This window comes from Perna viridis, chromosome 1, assembly GCF_037379345.1.
Source record: "Perna viridis isolate PV_CMFRI_1.1 ecotype Kerala chromosome 1, ASM3737934v1, whole genome shotgun sequence".
Lineage (NCBI taxonomy): Eukaryota > Metazoa > Mollusca > Bivalvia > Mytilida > Mytilidae > Perna > Perna viridis.
The window spans coordinates 69,772,394-69,796,634 of record NC_142445.1 but is presented as its reverse complement, the minus strand read 5'-3'; the positions used below and the strand labels follow the sequence as shown (position 1 = coordinate 69,796,634).

General features: G+C 33.9%; 1 protein-coding gene across 1 annotated transcript in view; it reads right to left on the bottom strand.

Moving 5' to 3' along the window:
- Positions 1-14,862, bottom strand: part of LOC148630175 (nucleolar protein 4-like) — a 46,834-nt gene extending 31,972 nt beyond the window's left edge. Inside the window, exons 1-2 of the mRNA XM_088562435.1 lie at positions 14,272-14,862; positions 6,464-6,607 (exon numbers count right to left, since the gene is read on the bottom strand). Coding sequence (XP_088418561.1) covers positions 6,464-6,607; positions 14,272-14,556 — 429 coding nt within the window. The 5' untranslated portion in view covers positions 14,557-14,862. The remainder of the gene's footprint in view (positions 1-6,463; positions 6,608-14,271) is intronic.
- Positions 14,863-24,241: the final 9,379 nt, after the last annotated feature.

Below are 24,241 nucleotides of genomic sequence, written 5' to 3'. Positions count from 1 at the left end.
CTGTTAACTTAGTGGCGTTCAGAAAAAAAGGTATTGAAAATTTGAAATTGCTTTGGGAAAAAAAAACTATATCGAAAATTTTTAAATTGCGTGCCATGTGTTATTTTCTGGAAAGAAATATAGAAACTTAGAAGTAAAATTAGACAGCGCGTCGGCTATCTTTTTTAAAGACAGTACTTGCTTTCGTTTCCTTTGTTTAAGTGAAAAATTCTACCAACTGGCAGTTGATTTTGTATAAAAAGTGAAAAATAAATGTCTACACTGTTAGTTTAACTATGAATTTCTGCAAGTGCCGTCTTCTATAACATATGTCAATGGGTAATCGATTCTGGACCTCTCTCTGAATGTAGAGATAATATCCCAAGTATAAAAGTATTACGATAGTATTTTATAGGAAAGTCAAGGTGTTCCAAAAATTTCACAACAGTAATATTATATTAAATACAAATTGACTGCGATAGAAGAATTAAAAAAGAGAGGTTTTACGATCTTTTAAAGCCGTAAAAACTATTGCTGAAAGTTACAAGAAATATCACCTAAACATCATTGTCAACACATATTGTGCCTAGGAGTTTTTTAACTGTTCAAAAAATTTCAGATTCCGAAGTTTAGAAATTTACAGCCGGTGTTTTTTTCTTTGGATATTTTTTTTCAGCTAGTCTTAGAAAATTATAGTATTGACTATCCTGTAATCCGCTAAAAGAATTAAACCTCAATTCAATTGTCCTTGGTGTTTAAATGTAGACTCACAAATGTGTCCGGTTGTTTTTTTTTTTATTTTATTTTTTTTTATTTCTTTTGTTTGTTTGTTTATCATTTTGAGACCCAAGTTATCACGAAAAAAGTCAAATTACTGTTCATTGATTATATCTGCATTATAGCGATTTTTCTTTATATAAAATGAGAGAGGGCAAATATTTTAGCCAGTAACCCGTCTTGAGATGCGTTCTAAGGGCGTGAAACCAACCAACAAATAAAATCAAGCGCATAATTTCTAATCATTCACTAGTATCCACAAGAATGTAAGTATATTAAGTGTGTAAGTTTTGCGAGGAAAAAACTTCGGAACACAAACTCTGATTTCTGGTCGTTTACAATTCCGTTGCGCCAGACATGCGCCACCAAATAACTTAAGTGTAAAACTGACGCGACAATTTGTTTTTATTTCTAGATCACTCCTTTGTAATCTTTCATGTTATTGTTGGTTTTTAATAATTTAAAATAGTTTTGTATGTTTGTTTGTTGGTTTTTAACAATTTAAAATAGTTTTGTATCTTTGTTTGTTGTTTTCTGTCCTTGGAACACATTTCAAGAAACGCAGAGTACGATAGCACCACGTTGAACTCTGTTCACTTGGGGCAAGTGTAGTCACTATTTTAGTTTTTGACACACTACAACCAAGATTTACAGTTCGTTTGGACACAACAACTGGTTTGAATCTACTCTAATGATAACACCTATTTTCTCCTCTAATCCCTTATTTTCGAAAAAATCTGGAAGGTCATCCGCCATGTAACTTAGAAACGGTAAGTTGAAATTTCTTAAATATCAGAAAAGTTTGTTTTGTTTTAAGTTTATGTTATTAAACGAAAGTTAACGGATTCCACTGCGACGACAAGGTGATACCGAAAATTATTATACTTCGTGTCAATTTGCTGAATTTTGATTGGTTCAATAAAGGGTTTTATTCTGCTTTATCGCATGGCTCAGTGGGTGATAGTTTTTTGTCTGATACCCTCTCGTGAAAAGCTAAACTGGTTTCGGTAAAAATTAAATACCAGTTTAATCTTAGTCAGTTTTGTGTTTGATGAAGAATCAATATGCGCAACGTCCATATCGATAACTGAAATAATATCGATTCATAGATGTATTTATTTTTCATTACTTATGATGCCAAATTTACTACGAATCTTTACCTAGCAAATATTCCTAATTATATTGTCAAATTAAGAAGTGTGACTGAGGTTGGAACTGGAAAAGAATGTGTCCAAATGAGAATTTATGTCATTGTTGTCCATACACTGCATACTTATTATTGTAATGTTTGTTTGGTTGGTTTGTTGTTGTTAAATCTGTGAAGACCTATGGTAACAGCTGGATTAAATAACTATATCCAAGAAAACTCAAAACAGACAAAAAAAAACAAAAAAATAACACATCTTATTGACATGTTTGTGAGCAGGGAAAGGGTCCGCCACCGATACATTGAATAAAGGTCCTAAAAAGGGGTGTCATCCACCGTTTACGTTTACAATTTCAAATGATTCCAAATTTAAAAGAAAATAAAACAATTTTAATGAAGAAAATAAAGACAAAAGACAAACACACAAAACTGATTGTTAGGACTTACTTTGGAAAAGAATGACAATGGAACATTCAGTATAATAGAATAAAAAAAAACATATAGCCTAGAGGGTGATAGAGAGATTGTTACCCCTTGAAAATACATTGTCATCCTCGGCTCAGACTCGGGTTGACAACGATATTCTTGGGGTTACAAACTGCCCTATCACCCTCTTAGCTATATGTTAGTTGTATAATATTGCGCTCGTATAACCATGATGAATATGAATCATTCATTTTCTAATAAAGGAAATATCGACTCTCTAAGCTTCAACAAATTCGTGCTTTGTTCGATATTGTAAATCGTACATACTTGTGCGATCGAATTGGTCACATTTATGAGAGCGACGGCATCATAGTAGGATGTAAAAAATGAGACTTTAATTGACGTCACAATATAATCGGTCATTTTTGTGAAATCGGATACCTTTGTGGAACCGGACATGCATCTGAATCTTACATATATGTATGGGAAATCGTAGGTGTGTTGGTCATGCGGTGAAGAGCGCGGAATTTCATGATTTTTTTACGATCATCGGCATCGGCTTAGTATGTAAATTCCTTGAAATAAAGAATATCTATGGAAGATCTACAGTTGCTCCTTTTTGGTACGGATATATAATAATGTGTGAAAAAGCGAACTGGATGTAACCTTTCTCCACGACTAGTGTATAAAATTCCCAACGATGTAAGAACTGTCAAATTTCCGAAGCAAGTTTTTTGGTCGTTCTCTCTGCGGGACTCCAACTCGTACCGCTGTGACATGTACGGCAACACCGCCTGCACTAAGTCCAGCGCCCTAGACCACTCGGTCAGCTAGGCTATAGTTCGAGTCCCCCGGAGGGAACGACCAAAAATTTGTTTCGCAAATATGACAGTTCTAACATCGTTGGGAATTTTTCAGACCTTCTATAAATTTACGTTATCTTTCCTGTATCAACTTGATCCGATGGAGCAGTGTAGCGAATAGTATCGTCAGATTCTGAGACGTTGTATAATATATATATATATATATTAAAACCTAGCACGACCGATCGCGAAATATAAAACAAAAATATCATATTCATGTGTAAAGTTAACAAGAATGGTTTTTTTTTTATCCCTTCAAACATTTCCCACCCAATCCGTTTAAAGATATACAGGTCTGTATACTAGCAGATGTCAAGACGACTTAATAGGTGTGATATGGAGTCTTTATACGACCGCAAAAAAATCGGATGCGATAATATCACCCTGTCGCCGTCGATAGCGTTTGTTAACTTTCGTATGAGTAAAGCTCGTCGAATCTTTTTGAAATTTTAACACTTTGTTCCTAACGGAGCCCTATATTTTTTGAAGGTTTTTGCCCCTTTGAAAATAAAGTCATTAATTGCTGTAATCGATACTAAGATGTCTCTCAATCTTTGACAAACGACCTAGGTTGTATTCATACATGGACTAAAACTTGGGCTGTAAACTTTAACCTATCTAAAACTTAAGAGTTTTACATTCACCAGAATGAATATAGAATTTCCTGTTATTTAATTCGGACAAAATTAAGCAGGTTGAGAATCATTGTCATTTGGGCATAAATTTTCAGAGCAATGCATCTTGGATGTTTCATATTAATAATATATAGATGAAAGCTTGTTCCATACCAAACACTCTCTGGATAGAAAATCTTTGTTAACTATTTATTTGGCATTCATAAGACCTATCCTTGAGTATTCAGACTCGGTGTAGAATAATTGTACCCAATAAGAATCAAATTTAAATTGTCGGTCAAAAGCTAAATAGAGCTTATGTTTATTATTATGTATTTCATGCCGACTCTAAATATAACTTATTTATTTATTTATTTATTTATTTACTTGAGAGCGTACAAATTGAAGCAAGGCGAAAAAAGTCACTGGATTGCGCAGAACGACGTCATCAAATAAGCTTTATGCTGAACTTGGTCTCCAGAAATTTTGTAATAGACGCAAGAAGAATAAACTTTTAAATTTTCCTAGAATATTGAATGTTCATGCACCAGAGTACCTCATGGAAATGATAGCTCCATTTCGCCCTAGACAACATCCCTATGCTCTGCGGCAACAACGTAAGAATTTTGTTCTTCCTCAGCGCAGGACTACTTCCTACTATAAAAGTTTTGTACCTTCCACGATTATATTGTGGAATGATCTTGATCATATCACTAAACATGCCCCATCCATTAACTCTTTCAAAAGTCGACTTGATCTTAAGTTTAAACCTGATAAACCACTTAGGTACTTTGATCTTGGTGTTAGAAAATACAATATCCTCCATTATCAATTGAGAAATGAAGCAAATAACTTAAAATCACACTTATCTCATGATTTTTTTGACAGATGACCCAACTTGTCCAAATTGTTTACATAAATGTGAAGATAATATTCATTTTTTCTTTGGTTGCCTCACATATGATCATATTAGAGAGGTTCATATGGTAAACCTTTCTCGATTAGATACTGTTATAAATCTAGATCTTCTACTGTCAGGTGATGCAAATTTGTGTTCTTGTGGAAAAGGTTCGTCGATATATTAAAGAATCAAAGAGATTTCCTTAGAAAACTGTAAATTGCAATGATATGGTATGATATGACTGAAAATTACTGCAATCATTGTTTTAATCTGCTGCTAGAAGTAATGATACATGTTTACCAGTATACCATTTGCCTAAATCATTTCAACACTTTCAAACCTTTCTTACTTTCACTTACAATGCACTATTGTAAATCCTTAATTCCTTTTAAACTGAGTTTTCTAGTTCTGTTTTACTTTATTTTGTTTCTGTCTCACTTTAATTAAATTTCAACTAAACTCCTTTTTTATTTAATTTCTTGAATTCTACATATATATTCTTTTCTTTGGTATTTTCTCTTGCAAAATGTATTTTCAGACTTAATTTATGCTTAGTTATGATACTAATTTATAATATAAGTAATAAATGGTTTAGCCTCTTATTTTACTTCTGGGTGCATTGAATATTATGTGCTGTATAAAAACTTGCATGGTGAAAAGGAAAGTAGCACGAATCAATCCAAAATTTAAACACCGACATAAAATGGTCGGTTATATTTGTCGGTTATATTTAAAATCAATATTATTTTATTAGAATAAAATCACTAAACAATGAATTACAATTACGGACTGTAATAATTTGTGAACTAGGGTAATTTTGGGTACATGGTAAAAAACAAATCATAACATACAGTCATGTTTATTAATCCTCTCTCAGCCAATTCATGCATATAAATACCCATCAAAACCAAAAATATGTCAACCAATGTGTGTTACATATTTTCATCAGTAGCCATGCTACTTACAATGTACAGAACATTATATATTGTATTACTTATGGCATGTAAATATTGTACCATGTATCTTTGGAGAGAGCCCATATAGGCATTGCCTGCTGACCGATCCTATTCAGCGTTAAACTGGATGAATTATTGTTTAAACTAAATTAAACTAAGGGGTTTAAAGGCGGAAAATATGCGTTGTAATTTATTATTAATACGATTGTGACGATTTCGTTGTCCGTGTGGGTTCCTTATGACGTTTTATGAAGATTGTTTAAGAATTGAAGTATTCTTGACCGTTTTGAAGTAATTGGGGTATGAAATTGGGCAACGTCCCAAAAAGTCAATTGAAAAAAGAACGTTTTCCGATTTTAATCTTTTCTATGCCTCCGTTCAAATATACGGTGTTCGAGGTCAATGTGGGCCTCGTCTAAAAAAAACAGCTTTTTAAATTTTTGGTTCGTTTGTTTTCATCCAATTCCTTTTGAAATGCCTGTAAGCGTTTTTAATTAGATCTCGCACGGTTTTCGAGTTATTGGCATCGAAGGCAATTGTCTTTGATGAGCACCCGTAGAGCGAACTTCTTTCGCCTTTAATTGAATTTCAAACTTTGTACAATATTTTGTTCAAACCAGTAATTGTATCCATAAAGAACTATGGTCCCTATGTTTAAGTGTGCCAAACACTATTACTATGTTCACACTTGTCCCAAGTGAACAGACTTCAACATGTAGCAGCCTAATCATGATGCTGTCCTCGAAGCTCTTTATTTACTTTACTATCTACCCATGACTAACACGTTATATTTCACTCACCGCCCGGTATGTACGCTTCTGACCAGCGTGTTTGCCACCTCGTCCGTCCATATCCACGTGAACACTGTATATAATATCGAAGAAATCTTCAACAATTGCAACCCTTTTGTATTCTGTACTTGTGTCATTGCTGTTTGAATCAGTCTGAAAGTTAAAAAAAATTCTTTTTGTAATTGTACTCTTTAAACTACACATTAAGGATGAATGTTTCATGACAAAATCGCTTGATAAACTAAATACTCCCAACAAAGATTTTGGCAACATAACAGCAATGCATGTTTATTATTTTTTTTTTTTTCATTTTCGTTGAAAATATAAAAACACTAGTTCTTGCCGAGGCATATTTGAATTCTGGCAGAGCACACAGAAACACAAACCCCACTAACGTTTTTTTTTATATTGGAGACTGGCACCTCGTAGCTCTCTTAAAAAACAAATAAATTCCAGTAAGTTTTACCACTTTGACAACAACATTTGAGTTTAATAAAGGAGTAATCAAGGGAACCAAGATTCTAGCGGAAGTCAAAAGAATGTAAACTAGGGAAAAAGAACAGACATGGAAAACAGACAAACATAACAAAGAAAAAAAATAACTAAACTAATACATATAAAGTAACAAAAGTAAATGAGCAACTCGGACAAAACACATTAAGTGCTCGTACATGTAGGTCGTGTGTGTGTGCAGAAGAATAATCAAAGGAACCAAGATTCTAGCGGAAATCAAAAGAATGTAATCCAGGGACAAAGACCAGACATGGAAAACAGACAAACACAACAAAGAATATGAAGTAACTGAAATAATACATACGAATTAACCAAAGTAAATGAGAACATCGGACTCCACTAATAACAGGGACCATGGACCATGTGAACCGATAGGGTATGCGTCCTCTGCTTTTCTAGAAACACCCGCAACTTGCTCATAAAAGTAGACGAAAGTAGAAAGGAAAACTATGATACATTGAACAAATCAGTTTTCATGGTGCAGATGGATACACCCTAACGATCCACGAGTTCATGATGACAACCATAAAACCTCTGCAGTGATGACTTCAATCTTGCAGCAACATAACCCCGTTCCAGAAGCCTAATTGTAAGAATTCTAGCGCGATACATAAAGTCTGTGTAGTTACAGCAAGATCTGGCATAACGTATGAGTTGTGATATGTAAACTCCATGTGCTGAAGGGATGTTGCCACAGGTGAAAGGAAAATTAACAATTCTAAATGATAAGTCATTAAGTTTGTCGTAAAGTTGGTCAATAGTTTTCCTTTACCATCGATCTCTAAGTGTAGTTCAAGATATGAGGCTGACCTCACAGTGTCTGTAGTATCCTTTTTCTCAAGTTCTTTGTGGTAGATGCAATGTATCAAATCCCCGAAACTAGGATTTTTTAACGATAATACGTCATCTATGTAGATGAAACTGAGATTAAAGGATGTTCTTTCTTTTCGAATCAGATCAGCTATTAAGTCAGCCGCATAAGAGTTAAGGAATAGGCCAGCAAGTAGAGAAGCGCAACTTGTTCCCATCGACCGTTTGTTGAAAAACGCGTCCACTAAACTGGAAAATTATGTCGATAAAAAATTCCAGCATTTTGAAAACATTTATTACTGTATATTTGGAAGATGATTTGAAGATGATCTGGAATTATTTTTTACAAATGATGAGGAATCTCTTCCAAGAACTATATACTTGTATCAAGGTGTACCTGGAGAAACAACGGTGTATAATGTTTTTGAGTCGGGATTTTAACTGACTATGTGAAATAGAAGTATAAAGTGTTAAAAAATCATAGGCTTTAATGCTATTATATTCTGATAATAATCTTGAATTGAGGGTCTCCAGAAGTTCTTTCATTTTTTTTTTCAGGATTCACACTGAATTAATACCACTACGGGAGTAACAAATGTTGTGGTAGGACTGGAGACCCTCCTTCACAGCAGTGAGTATAGAAGTTAAAAGTTTTGAAAGCACAGATTATGGTTTTCCACTATCTCTTATTTGGAGAGTGTATTGGCAGTATAGGTCTTATCACTACTATTATTTTCTACGTCCATCTCTGATAATAAACATTGGATGAAATATATTTTGCAAACTAAAACAATGTTGTTTTGGGCTTTGACTGTATTATATGTATTATAGACAATGTTTTTGCCTACATCGGGGTCTTTGAAAACTGATGTAGCATTGACACTCATTGGCCTACTTCAAACTTTCATACGTTTCAAAATTAAAGACCTCACGGCCTTTACTCACTCTGACAGAGTCTTCTTGTTCTCGTTTTATCCATTTTTTTTGCGCAGTACTCCACGTTATCTCTAAGAATTTTAAAGTTATAATTCCACTTTATGGAGCGAGGTTCACAGTACTTGGGACATTTAGAAAAGACCTTACGCAGAGATTCGTTTTCGATGATGCTTAAATCTCACGTAACGACGTGACCGGAAGGACCATATTTAAATGGAGAGTTTTTGCAGAAACAGTCAGGTGGTTTAGCCTATCGAAACAGATATCTTTTCCATTATATTGTGAGTAAGTATAAACTTGGTACCAACTAGTGCATTTTACGAATTTTATTTTAGCTGTTGGGAATTGTTTTCTTAATCGATCACATCTAACTCAAAGTTACTTTGTGTGCGTTTATTTTTCAAGAAAGACACCACAAGATACCACTATAAAATCTTAGTAGTACTGTTCATAATCTATTCGAAATTGAAAAAAAATTATAATTATATATATATATATATATATATATATATATATATATTAGGCGCAAAAACATTAAACTTTTTTAAATTTCAAAACTAGCTTTACTGTTAAAGATGAAACAAATGAGTCTCCCTCAAAAAGTTCATTTCCAAAATTATCACCGCACAAGACTTAATTAGCTTACATGAAACGCTCTCAAACCGGCACATTAAACCCAAGAACTTAATTCTTTTGTTAAGATATTTTTCGGTTTTAATTATTTAATGTTTATTGTCAACACTTTCTTCATTTTCTATCTGAAATTTTGGTACCCGTTTCACTTGGTGTGACTACGATACGTGATCTTTATAATTTTGTTGCCAGTCTCACTTGATGTGACTGCAATACGTGATCTTTATAATTTGGTTGCCAGTCTCACTTGATGTGACTGCCATACGTGATCTTTATAAGTTTGTTGCCAGTCTCACTTGATGTGACTGCGATACGTGATCTTTATAATTTGGTTGCCAGTCTCACTTGATGTGACTGCTATACGCGATCTTTATAAGTTTGTTGCCACTCGGTGTGACTGCTATACGTGATCTTTATAGTTTTGTTGCCAGTCTTACTTGATGTGACTGCAATACGTGATCTTTATAATTTGGTTGCCAGTCTCACTTGATGTGACTGCGATACGTGATCTTTATAGTTTTGTTGCCAGTCTCACTTGATGTGACTGCGATACGTGATCTTTATAATTTTGTTGCCAGTCTCACTTGATGTGAAAGCGATACGTGATCTTTATAATTTTGTTGCCAGTCTCACTTGATGTGACTGCAATACGTGATCTTTATAATTTTGTTGCCAGTCTCACTTGATGTGACTGCAATACGTGATCTTTATAATTTTGTTACCAGTCTTACTTTATGTGACTGCGTTACGTGACCAGTGTCAGACTTGGTGTGATCTATATGTCATGACAATGCATGATGTGAGTGACTGTTCTGTTGAAAACAATGCATAAAGAGAATTTTCTTTGAAGACAATCAGAAGGATCGTCTTACACATCACATCTCTCACTTTTCAATGTTACCAAAACAATAGTTCTTATTTGAAGAGATCATAAATAATTTGTATGGCAAAGTTCCGTAAAATGAAATAAAGAAAATAATAAGCGATGAGCGTCGCCTCTGGATGTGAGCTGCAGGTATTTCTTCTGCGACAAATTGACTGGCATGTAAAGACGTGGGGCTCATTGTGTCTGTTATAAATATGATTGTTTTTAATCTAGAATAAATGAGACGACATATCGTACATCAATAGTTGGCTTTGTTTCATGTCCCACAGTCATTGAAACTCATTTGGTCTCCGGATTCCGATCACCTGCTACCCGATACGTTCTCACCAAGCGTTATTACCAAGACTAATAGTTTAGTAATAAGCATCTCTTTGGAACAAACCTTCAGTTAGATAAAAGAAGATTCTATCGATTTGGGACGAATTAAAATACTTCTTGTATTAGAGAACAAAGATTTCTAACTAACTCAATCTTGCCCGTACTAGATGATTTTTATTAGAAAATATAATTTTGTAGAAGCATGGGGATCAAATTACCGTCCTAAGATATGGCAGTTCTACCTTCTCTCCATAATAACTTTTATGGTTTACATTTATTGAGTCTTGTATAAAAGTTTCATTCCACTATAAAATCAACGTAATAGCTTTTGAAAGACTTTGATTCATTTTATTTGATGTAATTATATGTCTCCGATTTGAAATAATTCATTTTGTTTCGTCTTTTCAAATATAAATTCACGACTGGGCGACAGATGAAATTTGTTGTTCTTTGCCATGTATCGTTGTTCGTTTATTGCATCTCTTCTTTCCTTCTTTAATTTTCTAGAATTGGATTCGTCGCTATGGTAAAATAATAACACCAAGCCAATAAGTTTTGAATTACTGAAGACTTGTGCCCACGTATCCCATGAAATCATATAGATTTTGTTGAGTGCAATCTGATTAAATCCCGGGATGTTTCAACTGTCGTTTTTAACGCGTTAAGGTTTTTCTTCATTTTTTATTCGCTTTTCTGCCTATATATGTATTTGACATGTAATATTTAATCTTTGTTGATACGTATCAAATGTTTCATTAATGTTCTATGGACTTTGATACCAAATAAGGCAATCGTTTATCAATCGAAACGCTTTGCCATTGCGAAGAATTTTAAATTGCTCTCCATTAACAACTTCACAGTTTGCGTAAAGGTTAAAGGTCTCAGTTAATAATGTGTACGCAGTTTCGGTCTCAGTTACTAATGTGTACGCTGTTACGGTCTCAGTTTATAATGTGTACGCTGTTTCGGTCTCAGTTTATAATGTGTACGCTGTTTCGGTCTCCGTTTATAATGTGTACGCTGTTTCGGTCTCAGTTTATTGTGTAAATTGTATACACATGAAACATAATCTGGGTATTACTGGTAAGCGTCGTCATCAGATCATAGTTCATATTTTGGATTTGTGACTAATTTTATGGACATCATCGTATTCCTTTATAAAATAAACTAAATACAATCAACTTCTAATAACTGTTAATGACTTATCCATGATATTACAAATGACTGAATTTTTAATCTCTGAGTTTTTGATACCTTAATGTGTTTTTTGTTGTGTTGGATTTTATGTTCTACTATAACAGTCATGAATTAAACGACCAGGGAAGAATATCATTCTGCCACTCTTGGGGGTCATCATTGGTGATTGGCATATCCGGATTGTGTTCTGAATGTCCTGGGATGCATCAAAATTGTTGTAAAACAATTAAAGGAAATTGGAACGCTAAAGCAGTGTCTACATTGCCCCGAAAACGAAACTGTATTCCACTGAGGGAAATTTTCTACAAGCAGCGATTGTTAATACGCCATTAGAAGCAGACTAAGTCTTAATAGAAAGTAATTCTTGGGTAGTAATTGTCATACTTCCCGGTAATGTAGAATTTAGTCCGTGAAATATAGGAGCGCCGAGCAAAGATCTCATACAAAAAATAGCCCTAGAGGTGAATACCGAAGATTCATCAACAGAAATACAAAAAGCATAATTTCACGTCACATAAATAAAATGTCATACAAAATATTAAAATTCTACTCAATTATTGTTGTATTTATAGAAGTGTTTCAAATTCGTGTTTCAGGCGATAGTTAGATACCCGTAATCATCCTGGATCTTAGTGATTTGCGTTGTTCATTTTTTTAAAGATCATTGTGTTGTGCGATTTGCTCTGCATGGACATTCCCTTGTTTGTTCCTGTCTAAAATTGTATTTTTGCAGCACGCAATCAAATATTAAGGATATTATACAATTGACTTTTTATGAGTGGGAGTTGTAAAATATTTTGAACTCTATGAATATCAATAAATTCATCTTTAGTATATTTAAATAAAACCTGATTGGGGTTGTTTTAATTTCTGTATAAGAAATTTGTTCGTCTTTTCATTTAATAAAAAGTTCAGTTTTAATATGAACAAATCTGGTTTTAAAAGATACTAGGCGGTTACGTTAAGATATAAAATCTATTGAGGTGACGAGATCACCAGGAAAACGGACGGATGTTTTTTACTATTTTCTTCTTTCCGGTTTTCGCGGGACACATAAATATAACACGGAAGTAGGACAAGTGTCCCTGGTGATGAAAACCGATTTATTTCTGAAGTCCCATCTGAGTTTACCGGATGACAGAAATTAAGTTTCCATAGAAACGTTAAGGCGAGGTTTTCACGTGCTAAGATATGACAATGCCAGAAGTTTTCCCACAAATATCAATAGTAGCCTTAAGTTGAATTGAAATAATTGCAAATATTTTTCTCCTCTCTTCCTTTTTTACTGCTGGTCCCATTATAATTAGTTTTTACATTAGTATAAGGAATTCATGTTAATGAAGTATTTTGTCATATTTTCCATTGATTACCTCTCTGCTTACATCCTGTATAACCGGACCGCCGATCTTTGGCGACATGTAAATTATATACCACCATCAATTTGTCCTTTTGTTACTTATATTAATCTGTAGACCTAATTAGTCAGGTCCAACCTAGTAATCTGTCAATTGTTGATAGTCAGAAATGAGCATGAGGCGTTTCCGATACCGACTGACAGGACGCGCACCTGTCCTCTACTGTAATTACCTATCTGCTACATATACCTGTTACCTAGGTAACATAATCTATAATACCAAATAATCAAGTAAATCTTTTGGTCATTTAGGGCAGGATTCTTTTTCTGATATAGAATACAGAGTGTAAGCTAACTATTGTTCGGGATCGGGTGACACAATTGATACCGAGGTGTTGTATGTTAAATACCTACCCATAACACCCCGAACAAACTCGAGTAGTTTGATTTGAAACGCGTTAGCTAAAGTTGGAATGGGATAACAGTCTAACACCCTGGGTACTTAACAGTTTGGCAAAAGTTTAAATTACTCTTCATTTTGCACACCTGCACAAAGAAAATTCCAATTGTATTTCTGAAAAAAAACTGTCAGTTTGTATTGTAGACTAATGAAAAATCAAAACTATATGAAATCACATTGAATCTCACAGATTTTAAGACAAATAATTCAATTTAATCGATGGAGACAAATTTGAAGAGAGGAAAACATGAAATCATGTCCATGTCAAGTTTTCTTGATGTCTAATGTGCTTCACATCGTCTTAGCGAGAATTCCATTTCAACTCATAGATTTTCTAAGCTCTCGGGAGAATTTTGGGTATTAAATGGGACAAATTCTCTTCAGGAAGACTTGCTTATGGTGACATCGTACGCCACCACCAATGTAATAAAACCGAGCTATTATGTCTACTGGTGTCCGGCTTGACATTAGTTTGGACTTTGTGTCTGGGTCGATGACATTGTATTTGTTTAGACACGACCGATTCAAAACAACGCAGTTATAACTTCAGGATGTGATCAGCAGATTATAAACTTTTTATGTTATGTACTTTTTTACGTTGTACAAACTTTAAATTAAGTTATTTAATAGAAACTTGTTATCTTTTATCTGAATAAAAACAAATGAAATCACAGATACAACGTGTATAAATAAGATATAAAAAAACTTACTATTGGCTTGGTTGGTACGTACAGGCACGTCTTCTCCATATTAACTCCGTCCTCGGGTCCTACACGGAATCCTTTAGCTTTCACCCAAAATCGGAACTTCGAATTTCCAGCTGTAGGGGCTTCATCTCCCGTTAATATGTCGGTAATTCGTTGATATTTTTTTCTTGTGACAGTTTTAGTTTTTCCACTGTCCCCGTAATTTTGAACTGCCCAGTAATAGAATGAATCAAACATATCTTTCTTCTCGTCCTCCATTGATGAATACTGATAGTTCTCACCCTCCATATCTGTCGCGCAGACGACACAGGACGACTGAGGCGGGACTTACGCAAAACGAGCAATCAGGTCCTATATGAGAGTGTCATAAACAAAACAGCAGGCACGTGAAAATGTCCAATCACAAACAATAAGTAAAATATCCCAATTAGTAAAACCAATATGATATTTCTTCTGTCGTAAACGAAGAGTAAAACATTAATTATTTCCGTTGTCTGTAAAGAGCATATTAGCAGTGACAAAATGCATATCCTTTTTCTCTCCATCAGATATCGATTTACCTCGAAACTGGACAATATTTTTTTTATAAATAAATTTTACAAAATCCTAATTACTCATATCAATGTACAATGCAAATGACCTCGTGTTAAACTTTGGAATAAGGAAGCACAATAGCTTATTTATATGTTTAAGGAAAAGGGGTCGCTGTGAAGTATACAAAAAACGTGAAAGTAACATTTAGAAAATATGGCAAAACATAAGAAGAGGCACTGCTTGTATGTTTAACATCTATTTTACATGAGATTTTTTTCTGAAAAGAAGCGATTGGATTTATTTAACCTCTATAAAACCTCTATAAAATTATATATATATATATATATATACAATAGTGTCATGGAAGAGGACATTTAAAGTAATTCTTTCTGCAAATTGATGTTGATCTGTATATGAACGGTTAATTGAGGATATAGACACTTACAGGTCTCAAGTAACTCATTGACAACATTGGGACAATTCCTTCAGTTAGAATTAAGTAACATCTATCAAAACGTCCCAAGATTCAGCAAAGTATTTCACCAACGAATAACTGACAAATTTACTTTATATCTCCATAACTCTACTCTAATTAATTTTTTTTTTCAGTGACTAAACAATTGTTAGGTCTTATTTTAATTAGATTCCATAAACTGCACAAATATCACACACACAGTATAGTCTTAAATACTATTTAATAGAAGTAATTGTCCTCAGCTCAAGAGAAAAAAAACCGTCACAAAAATGCCCCGATCGCCTTGACAAATACAACACAGCATCTACCACAGAACCACCAAGAGAGTCCACATCAGCTTAGATGTTCGACAGACATTTCCCAAATTATGTGGTAAATGAAACGCCACGCTTACAATATTGTTCGAATCCACTGATTCAAGATTTGGAAACAAACTTGCCATAATATATAATGCACTACTAGTAAGTTACTTCTTCCAAAAAAATAGGCCTTTAAGAGCATACCATGTGGGCTTGTGGTTCAAGAAACTGGACGAGTCTAGTGATAGATTTGTTCTGATTTTCAGAACGAGTGGGGTTGCGCTTCTTACTGTTTGCTTAGAGATATTGGTTATATATACATTAATTGAGCGAGTGGGTGGGGGTTCTAAACCAAATCTGTTTAGATATGAACATGAAGATTTCAAAATGAGGCATGGTTTTCAGAGTGTCAAATTCAAATTCCATTTTTATAAGTTCCTCTTTACCTCCTGTTCGGAGGTGGCAGAAAGAAGTGTATTTTTTATTTAACTTTTTTTGCTCAACTTCCAGGAAAAATATGCCACTTCAAAATTAAGACGGAAGACGCAATTTGTTGCAAATCTCTCTGTTTTAAATTTTGTTTATAAATCTGTTTGTTTCCCTTTCTTTGATTGTTATTGCTAACCACATCTTGGCCGATCGGTACGGCGAACAAGGAGACGTTGCAGATAACAATATTCCTTGATTAAATACACTCAATATTGCGTACATGATATCTGCATGTAAATTTTGATTAACATAGGAACTTCTCTGACACATTTGTATGATGAAGTATTCCAGCCATATAACTTCATTATCTTAGTTTCAGTCGAAGAACTCCCTCGAATTTTCCCTTGTAATTGTCTATAAAGGACGTCTGTCAGTGGTGGAGACCGGGACGTGTCGATCTCCTGGGATGAAATCACTTAGTATATTCCGAACAAATCTCTGAACAAATAAAGTCATTTATAAAACTAACACTGGTATATATGGTCGTGGCATCGAGCAGAAATCCCATCAACGACTCACCAAAACATGATTATCTTTGTACTAGATCGATCTAAACACGTCACTAATGAGACAACAAGGTGATATCACAGCCCCAAGAAGTTTGACCAATTTAAATTCAATACTTCTGTGTAGACTCATATAAAAGCATTTAGTTTCATTTCTTACTTAGAATGACTTTATCAAAGGACCCAGCTAACATTGATTACTATTCCACAAGAGGTACTACTTACCTAGATAAGCAGTTCTCTAAATATAAAGTAAATTTTTGTATTCGTAAGTTTCCAAATATCCAACTTTTAATTTACTAGTTTATAATACTATTTGCCTTGATGGACTACAACTTACTGGATTATTTCAAAACGAACAAAATGTAAATTTGCAGAAAATGACAGAGTATGAAACGTATTGCTTTGAATATCAGTGTGTAATTGGATGCATGATATTGAAGTTTAATTCGTTCTTTGATCTACAGCATCTTTTAACCAACCTTCTAATTAAGCACCTAAACGGCTTCTCTTAGACGCAATGAGATTGACCAAATGGAAGCAAAATTGTCCCATCAATTCAGTTCTAAACGAGAAAACAAGTAATTGAGAGTTAACATACATTCATTAGAAGGCAATATTAGCGTACAAACGGCATTATAAAACTACAGCATCCATAGTTTTATACTTCAACATGTAATTCTAATGGTGTTGTCGAGAAAGACATTTGCTCCAAATGACATTGCCGTTTCCAACGTGACTGTCCTAGTCCGACAAATTACTCGTTAGTTCTCGTTTGCTGTGATGTACGAGGGTATTACAATTCACACTTGAGTTGTAATTGATTAGATAAGGAATGGGTTCATTCCATGTGAATTGTGCAACATTGTCAAGAGGCATGTCACTTAAACAGTGACGAAGGAGTTTGAGTTGTCGATTATATCATTGGATAGAGCAGTGACTTCGGTAAACTTGACTAGAAAGGGATTTTAAATGTGATTATCTATGCCCTAATTGTATTTCTAGTATCAAAAACTTATTGTTGAAGAATAACGTATTATCCGTGTCTATTACACTTTCTGCCTTCAGTTATGTAATTCTTATGATAATGGAAAAAAAATAAAGGTTTCTCTTCTAACAAAATGACAAGAAGTGAAAAAAAGAGACTGGACTAGTCAGTATAAAAGCTCCTGAAAGCTTATGTTATTTGTACTCATTAACCCAACTTTTAATAAAAATGACTTACATACTTCGAATACCTATCAGATAGACTATTTGAAAAGGCAAGTGACTTGAAGTCTCAAGTGCATCGAAAGGTAGAAATATTTAAATACAGGATTCAAATAGCGCAACTTGCGGACACCCTAGCTGCTTTTACATTGGCGATGTTGGTGTGAAGTCGTTGTACATTTTGTATACTCAGTTTTCCTTTGCAGTTACATAAAGTTTATGGTGAATGAAATCGAATGTTTGAGATTTGAAAGAGACATGTACACTGCACGTCAGTGTTAGGTCTATTAGTTAAGAATTAATTGAGAGTCATTGATCAGCTCCTGTAACTGATAATTTGACAGTAAATCATTGTCGTTATTCAGCTTGTACGGAAATGATGGGTTTGTGAGTGCTAAAACGCAGATCGATCACGGTGAAGATGGGACAGTCACTGTACTCCAGAGGCCTGTAAATCCACGCGTGTTTCCCTTGATCCAACATGATTCCGTGTTTTAAGATATTATTACCCTCGATATATGTTTTACGGCTTGGAGCGAAAGATCTGCATTAGCGGTAAGATTTAGATGAAGAAACATGAATTTCTACGAGTAGCTGTAACGATTGGAGATTTCTTTCGACCCAAATTGCCATTAGATTATTCGCGAACTATTGTAGCAAAGATGTCTTTATGCTATGTTGATATAAAGTTTATTCTGTTGACTTAAAATATGTTTGAAAGGATGATTTTAATGTCCCAGTCTTTCAAAAAGGTCTTTGGCCGTTTGGATAACTAGTATTTTATACCTTTTGAGATCATTGATTAAACCTTGTCCTTATGCGATAAACTGTATTGAATATTTCCGTGATATGATAAGAATATCTTCAATCTGTACACAAACATTGTGCAAAGTTTGAACAATATTGATTACAGATTTTTTTGAGTTACAGATTACACAAAATAGGTTCCCTCCACAACATAAAATAAAGGAAGATGGCGAAACATGGCGATGTTGAACGATGTGCTAAAAATATTTGTAAATATTTGTCAAATATGTTCATGATAGGAGGTGGGTGACTATGGTTGTATGAGATGTGCCAAACGAACGAATTAAGGAACTACGAAATTTGAAACATCAGATAACAATGTGTGTAACATAACAAGAACGGGACAAATTTCTTACTTAGGACAAATTTGATCTTTAATATTTTTTTTAATTTTTGTTTTTGTTTTTTTTGGGGGGAGGGGCTAACTAGCTTTAGGGTTGGCCTTCCAGGGGGCTCTAAATGACTTGCTAACTTTGTTGCTTGGTCTTTCCGGATGCTCTAAATAACTGAATAGCTTTGTTGCTTGGTTTTAATGGATTGTTGCTAAGACTGGTCTCTTATGGATAGTCTCCATGACTGGTATCTTATGGATAGTCTCCATGGCTGGTCTCTTATGGATAGTCTCCATGGCTGGTCTTTATGGATAGTCTCCATGGCTGGTCTCTTATGGATAGTCTCCATGGCTGGTCTTTATGGATAGTCTCCATGGCTGGTCATCTTATAGATAGTCTCCATGGCTGGTCTCTTATGGATAGTCTCCATGGCTGGTCTTTATGGCTGGGCTCCATGCATGTGGTTGGTCTCTATAACTGGTCTTTATGACTGTCTGACGTTATGGTTTAGTATCAGGGCGTTCTGTACGACTGACTGGCTTGTGGTTTGTCCTTTTTTATGGATGTTTTCCATGCCTGTCTGGCTAAATTTATCAGTCGATCAGGTTTCTGCATTTGGCTGGCATAGTAGATTGATATTTACCAGTTTTATGTTTTTTGTCTACTATTATGTGTCGACTAATTCATGCAGTCCTTTCTTTTGATTTTTTTGCTTGACGTCAATGAAATTATGCAAGAAAATTATCAAAAAATTGATGAATTGTTTCACTCCTTTCTTCTTGGTTTAAAGTTCTGTGTATCACTAGGAAATACTAAGGAATGTTAAATGGTGTAATATTTATGCATTACATAAACATTTTTCTTTCTTTTCTTACTCATGTACAAACTTGTCTGTCGTTTTTGTAACCATGTGAAGTTTGAAGACCTTTTACGAATTTCTGTTTTATCTAAATTTTGTTGAGTATAACTTATCTAAACCACGTATGCATTGCAAAGGAATGATGAGGAATGCTTCAGGAAAGCATAAGAGAAACAGAAGTTAAGACCTACTGTATTACAGAGCAATTGTCTTTAGTAGCGATATGAGGTATTATTATATTAATATCTCCACTTCACAAAAAAAAAAAACTGTACAAATGATGCTATTCTCCAAACAACAACAGTTTGCAAACGATGGTAGTGTCCACTCAACAAAGACATGCCAATATTAGTAGTTTTCACCAAATAAGAATTGAAAATAATGATAGTCTTCACTCAACAAAGGCAGTTGATATTCTCCATTTTTACCATTTCACAATTTCACAAAAACATGAAAATATTGGTAGTCTCCACTTCATACAGACATTCAATTAAGGGAAGTCTCCACTTCACATAAAAATGCAAAAAAATAGTACTATCCAACTCACAAAGACATTCAAAAGATGAAATTCTCGATTCAATAAATATATGCAAATGATAGTAGTCTCCACTCAATAAAAACATGCATGCAAATAATGGAAGACTTCAGTTAACAAATCAACAATTATACCTCTTTGGGTTGAGTAAAACGAAAAATTGTACTTTCGTCGGGCTAATGCAGTGGTATTTAACATTAAAAGCAACAATATAACACATGAAGCACCTAGAAACAAAGAATGCAAAATACAACTAAAAACAAGGAATGGAATACAACAAACAATCAGAAATAAAAAAAAACAACAACAAAACAATAAAAAAAAAACCAACAAGAAACGAACAAAACGACACAACAAACAACTAGAAACCAGAAACAAAGAGTGCAGTACAACAAACAACTAAAAACAAGGAATACAATACAGCAAACAATAAGAAATAAACAAAACCAGAAAAAAATAAAAATAAACAAAACAATACAACAAACAACAAGAAACAAACAAAACAATACAAAAACAACTACATACAAATAAAACTATAATCAGACAAAACAAAGATAATTTGGGTTTAAATTGTGTGTATTTTATTATTAATCTTTTGATTTTATTTTGGAAGAGATTACTTATATATGGACAACAAAACACTAAAACTCTCACTTAAAGTAAGTTTTATTTTTGCGTGCATTTAACGCAATACTTTTCACTACATCATTAAATCGTATTAAAGAACAGTCGAAGACGTTGCAAATGGGATCCTGGGAAAATGAACATTTGAAATAAAAAAATCGATGATGTTGAAGCATTACCAGAGGCGCTTCCGCACACTATGTTCTTTCTCTTAATAAGTTCATTCCTGGGACATTTCCATCTTCACGACAAGAGTTTCTTAAGAAGAAATTTGAAAGAATTGATTTTATAAGTGGTTCATCGTCGTGCAAAGCCATGTTTTCAAGTCTAATTCTGGAATAATTGTTGAACCACAATTTAGGATCTGGCATTACGTGCAAGCTCACGACATGCTTATACAATTTAATCCAAGAGAAATATTCTCAATTTTATTCAATTTATATTCCGCCATGGTCACGAAGGGTTTTTTAGATAGTAATTGACACTTTGGGCGAAATGATTCTATTCCTACATCTTATCAAGAACGGAAAGAACAATTAAAATGACAAATGATTTGTGAACTATTAAAGCTGCTCAAAAATCTTCCCCTAGAAAGACAACTAAAGATTAAGAAACGTCAAGATTAAAATTAAAGATTGAATAGTCCTATATCTAACTCTATCGAATAAAAATACTTAGAACCAAACTAGCAGTATATTCGAAAAATGTATCTTTGTCTGACCTTTCAAAATTTCGATAAAATAAAGCCACTTGTACGAGTGATTTGTGAGTACTTTACGATTGGTTACGAGTATGACTTTACGTTTTACTAAGAATGAATGCGATGCGTAACGATTTATTGCAGTTAAAGAAAGCATATGATATTGTTCAAAATAATTGCGAATTGTTACGATTTGGTCCAAGCTTTCACGGATAATAAACGAATGGTCTACGATAATTTAACGAGTTTTTACGAATATGTGCGGATTAGTTACAAGCGTTTTACGAATGGTTATGATTTTTCAGTGGGGTTGCATTTACTCATATTAATTTAAGCCATAAGGCTTAAATATCTTTATTAAATTAAACATCCAGGAATATGAGAGAAACAAGATAATATCAAACAATATCTTCTTTCGACTTTTTTCCTACTGTTACGGCAACCTAACCTTCTTCGTCTTAAGTGGTATTCGTATATGGCAAAGTGCTCGCTTTAATTCGTACTTATCCGTTAACTCATCGAGAAACCAGCGTAAACTATTCGCAATCATTTGTAACAATCGTATAAAATAGCCAACCAAACAGTTCTTGCGAATGCTTTACGAATTCTTACGATCGGTTAACGATGCCTTACAAATTGTTAAAGAGTCAGAGGTTTGCGAGCTCTTTATGAATAAAATAAGCAATAATGAATCGTAGACATTCATGTAAAGAATGTTGACATTTAAAAAGAAATTTTGGAAGACTCATTTTTTCTTAAGTTTCAACATAACTAAATACGATTTTACGGAAGCCATATCGTGCAATATGTTTATCATGTTATTTCCTTGATAATTTAAGATAAATACTTCAAAAATTTAAAAGGGTTTCTCGAATTTCCTACTTTTATTACTAAATGAAATGTTATTTAAAGTGATACATACTCCATATAATTTTGATTTATCAGATCCCAGCTAAAAGAGACCGGCAACCCGTAATGTACGCGCCATATTTATGTCCAAAATACCATACGTCAAATTATTTGAAGTTACTGTTTATAATAATTCATAATTTATTGGATACATACATGTATTACAATCGAAATTCGGATGAAGGGATCTAAGATTACCAGTTGAATCATAATGCGTATTCTTAAAGCGTACATTTTTAAAGACAAAGTTATTGTTTGGAAAACACTCGATCTTTTTGTTGCTGTTTGTTTTTGTCGTGTTTTTGTCATGTTTTTTTGTTTCTGTTTGTTTGACCTTTTGTGTTTTTAGATTTTCTTTTGAGATAAAATTATATTGACTAGAAAATCGTTTTATTATGGTTTTAATATTAATAATAATAATGTCCGTTTCTTGATCTTACTATTCATATCGATAATGGTAAACTTACTGCTAAAAATCACGTACCATTGTCACTTTCATATAATGTTTTAATATCACAATTGGTTCCATTTGCTCGTGTTTGTAACAATGTTTCCATGGGCGGATTCAGGCGGGAGCGTGGCGGGCGTGCGCCCCCTAAAATTTGCAAAGCATGGGTTGTCAGGGGTAGTATTTAGGCGGTTATCGGTTGAAACTTTAACTCCTCGCTAATTTTACCACAAAAGATTGCACTCACTAGAAGAATATTTAAAAAAATTAATCTAAAAAAATTTTAACTATGCAACCCCCCCCCCCCAATCTAAAATCCTGGATACGCCCCTGGTTTCGAATTTTAACGAAAGGAATCTTTATTTAACCGAGAAATTACTACTGTAACGGGAGAGCATGATTTGACTCACAAAATTATACTCCGCCACCGAGGATCGAACATTGATTCGCTCATAGGGTCTTTACAAAGAAACAAAAACACTGTATTTAAAAGCAGTTTTTGGCATGACATGGGTTGTGTCCTTATTGTATGACTTATGATGTACCGTGGTTCTCATCCGCATAGGAAGAATTGGGGTTGATTTTATATACGATGAGGACATACCTTTTTGTGGGTTTAAACTGGTCTGGAGGGCATGCCAGTTAACTGTTAATAGTCCTTAGCTTGTACATTTGTGTCATTTATATTCAGTTTCCTTATTTCCGTTGTAACAAATTAAGGGACTTAGATTTTTTTAACTGATTTTAGGTTACTCCTACAAAGTAAGAGGTTCGGTTCAGTTCCTCCATACCCAAGGTGGCACCAAGTCAGAAAATAGCTTGCCAGACAAGCTCTAGTACTGCCGGAGTAATTTTATGCGTGTTTAATTGTGTAACAGTGGCCATATAGTAAAGAGGAGGAGTGTGATCATGCTATAGTTCTTTAAACACGCCGCATTTTTTTGCGTTTCCTCGTCGTTCATTGAAGACCAATGGGTGGCCTTGGGTTGACATCTTCATCCCGGTTGTTGTCTCTTTGACGTATTCAACATACCTATATATACAGGTATTCTCGTTATATATTGTCACGTTTCATTAATAAAACAAATAAATTATAAAACCAATTAAGCATTGCCAGCGAAAATAGCTTCATTGTGTTTTAGTTCGAATCTTACAATGGGTTAAAACAGGCATAAAGGTTTCATTGCATTCATTGCAATTTATTTTTTCTTCAACGTTTTATTATAATGCATCAAACCTAGGCATGA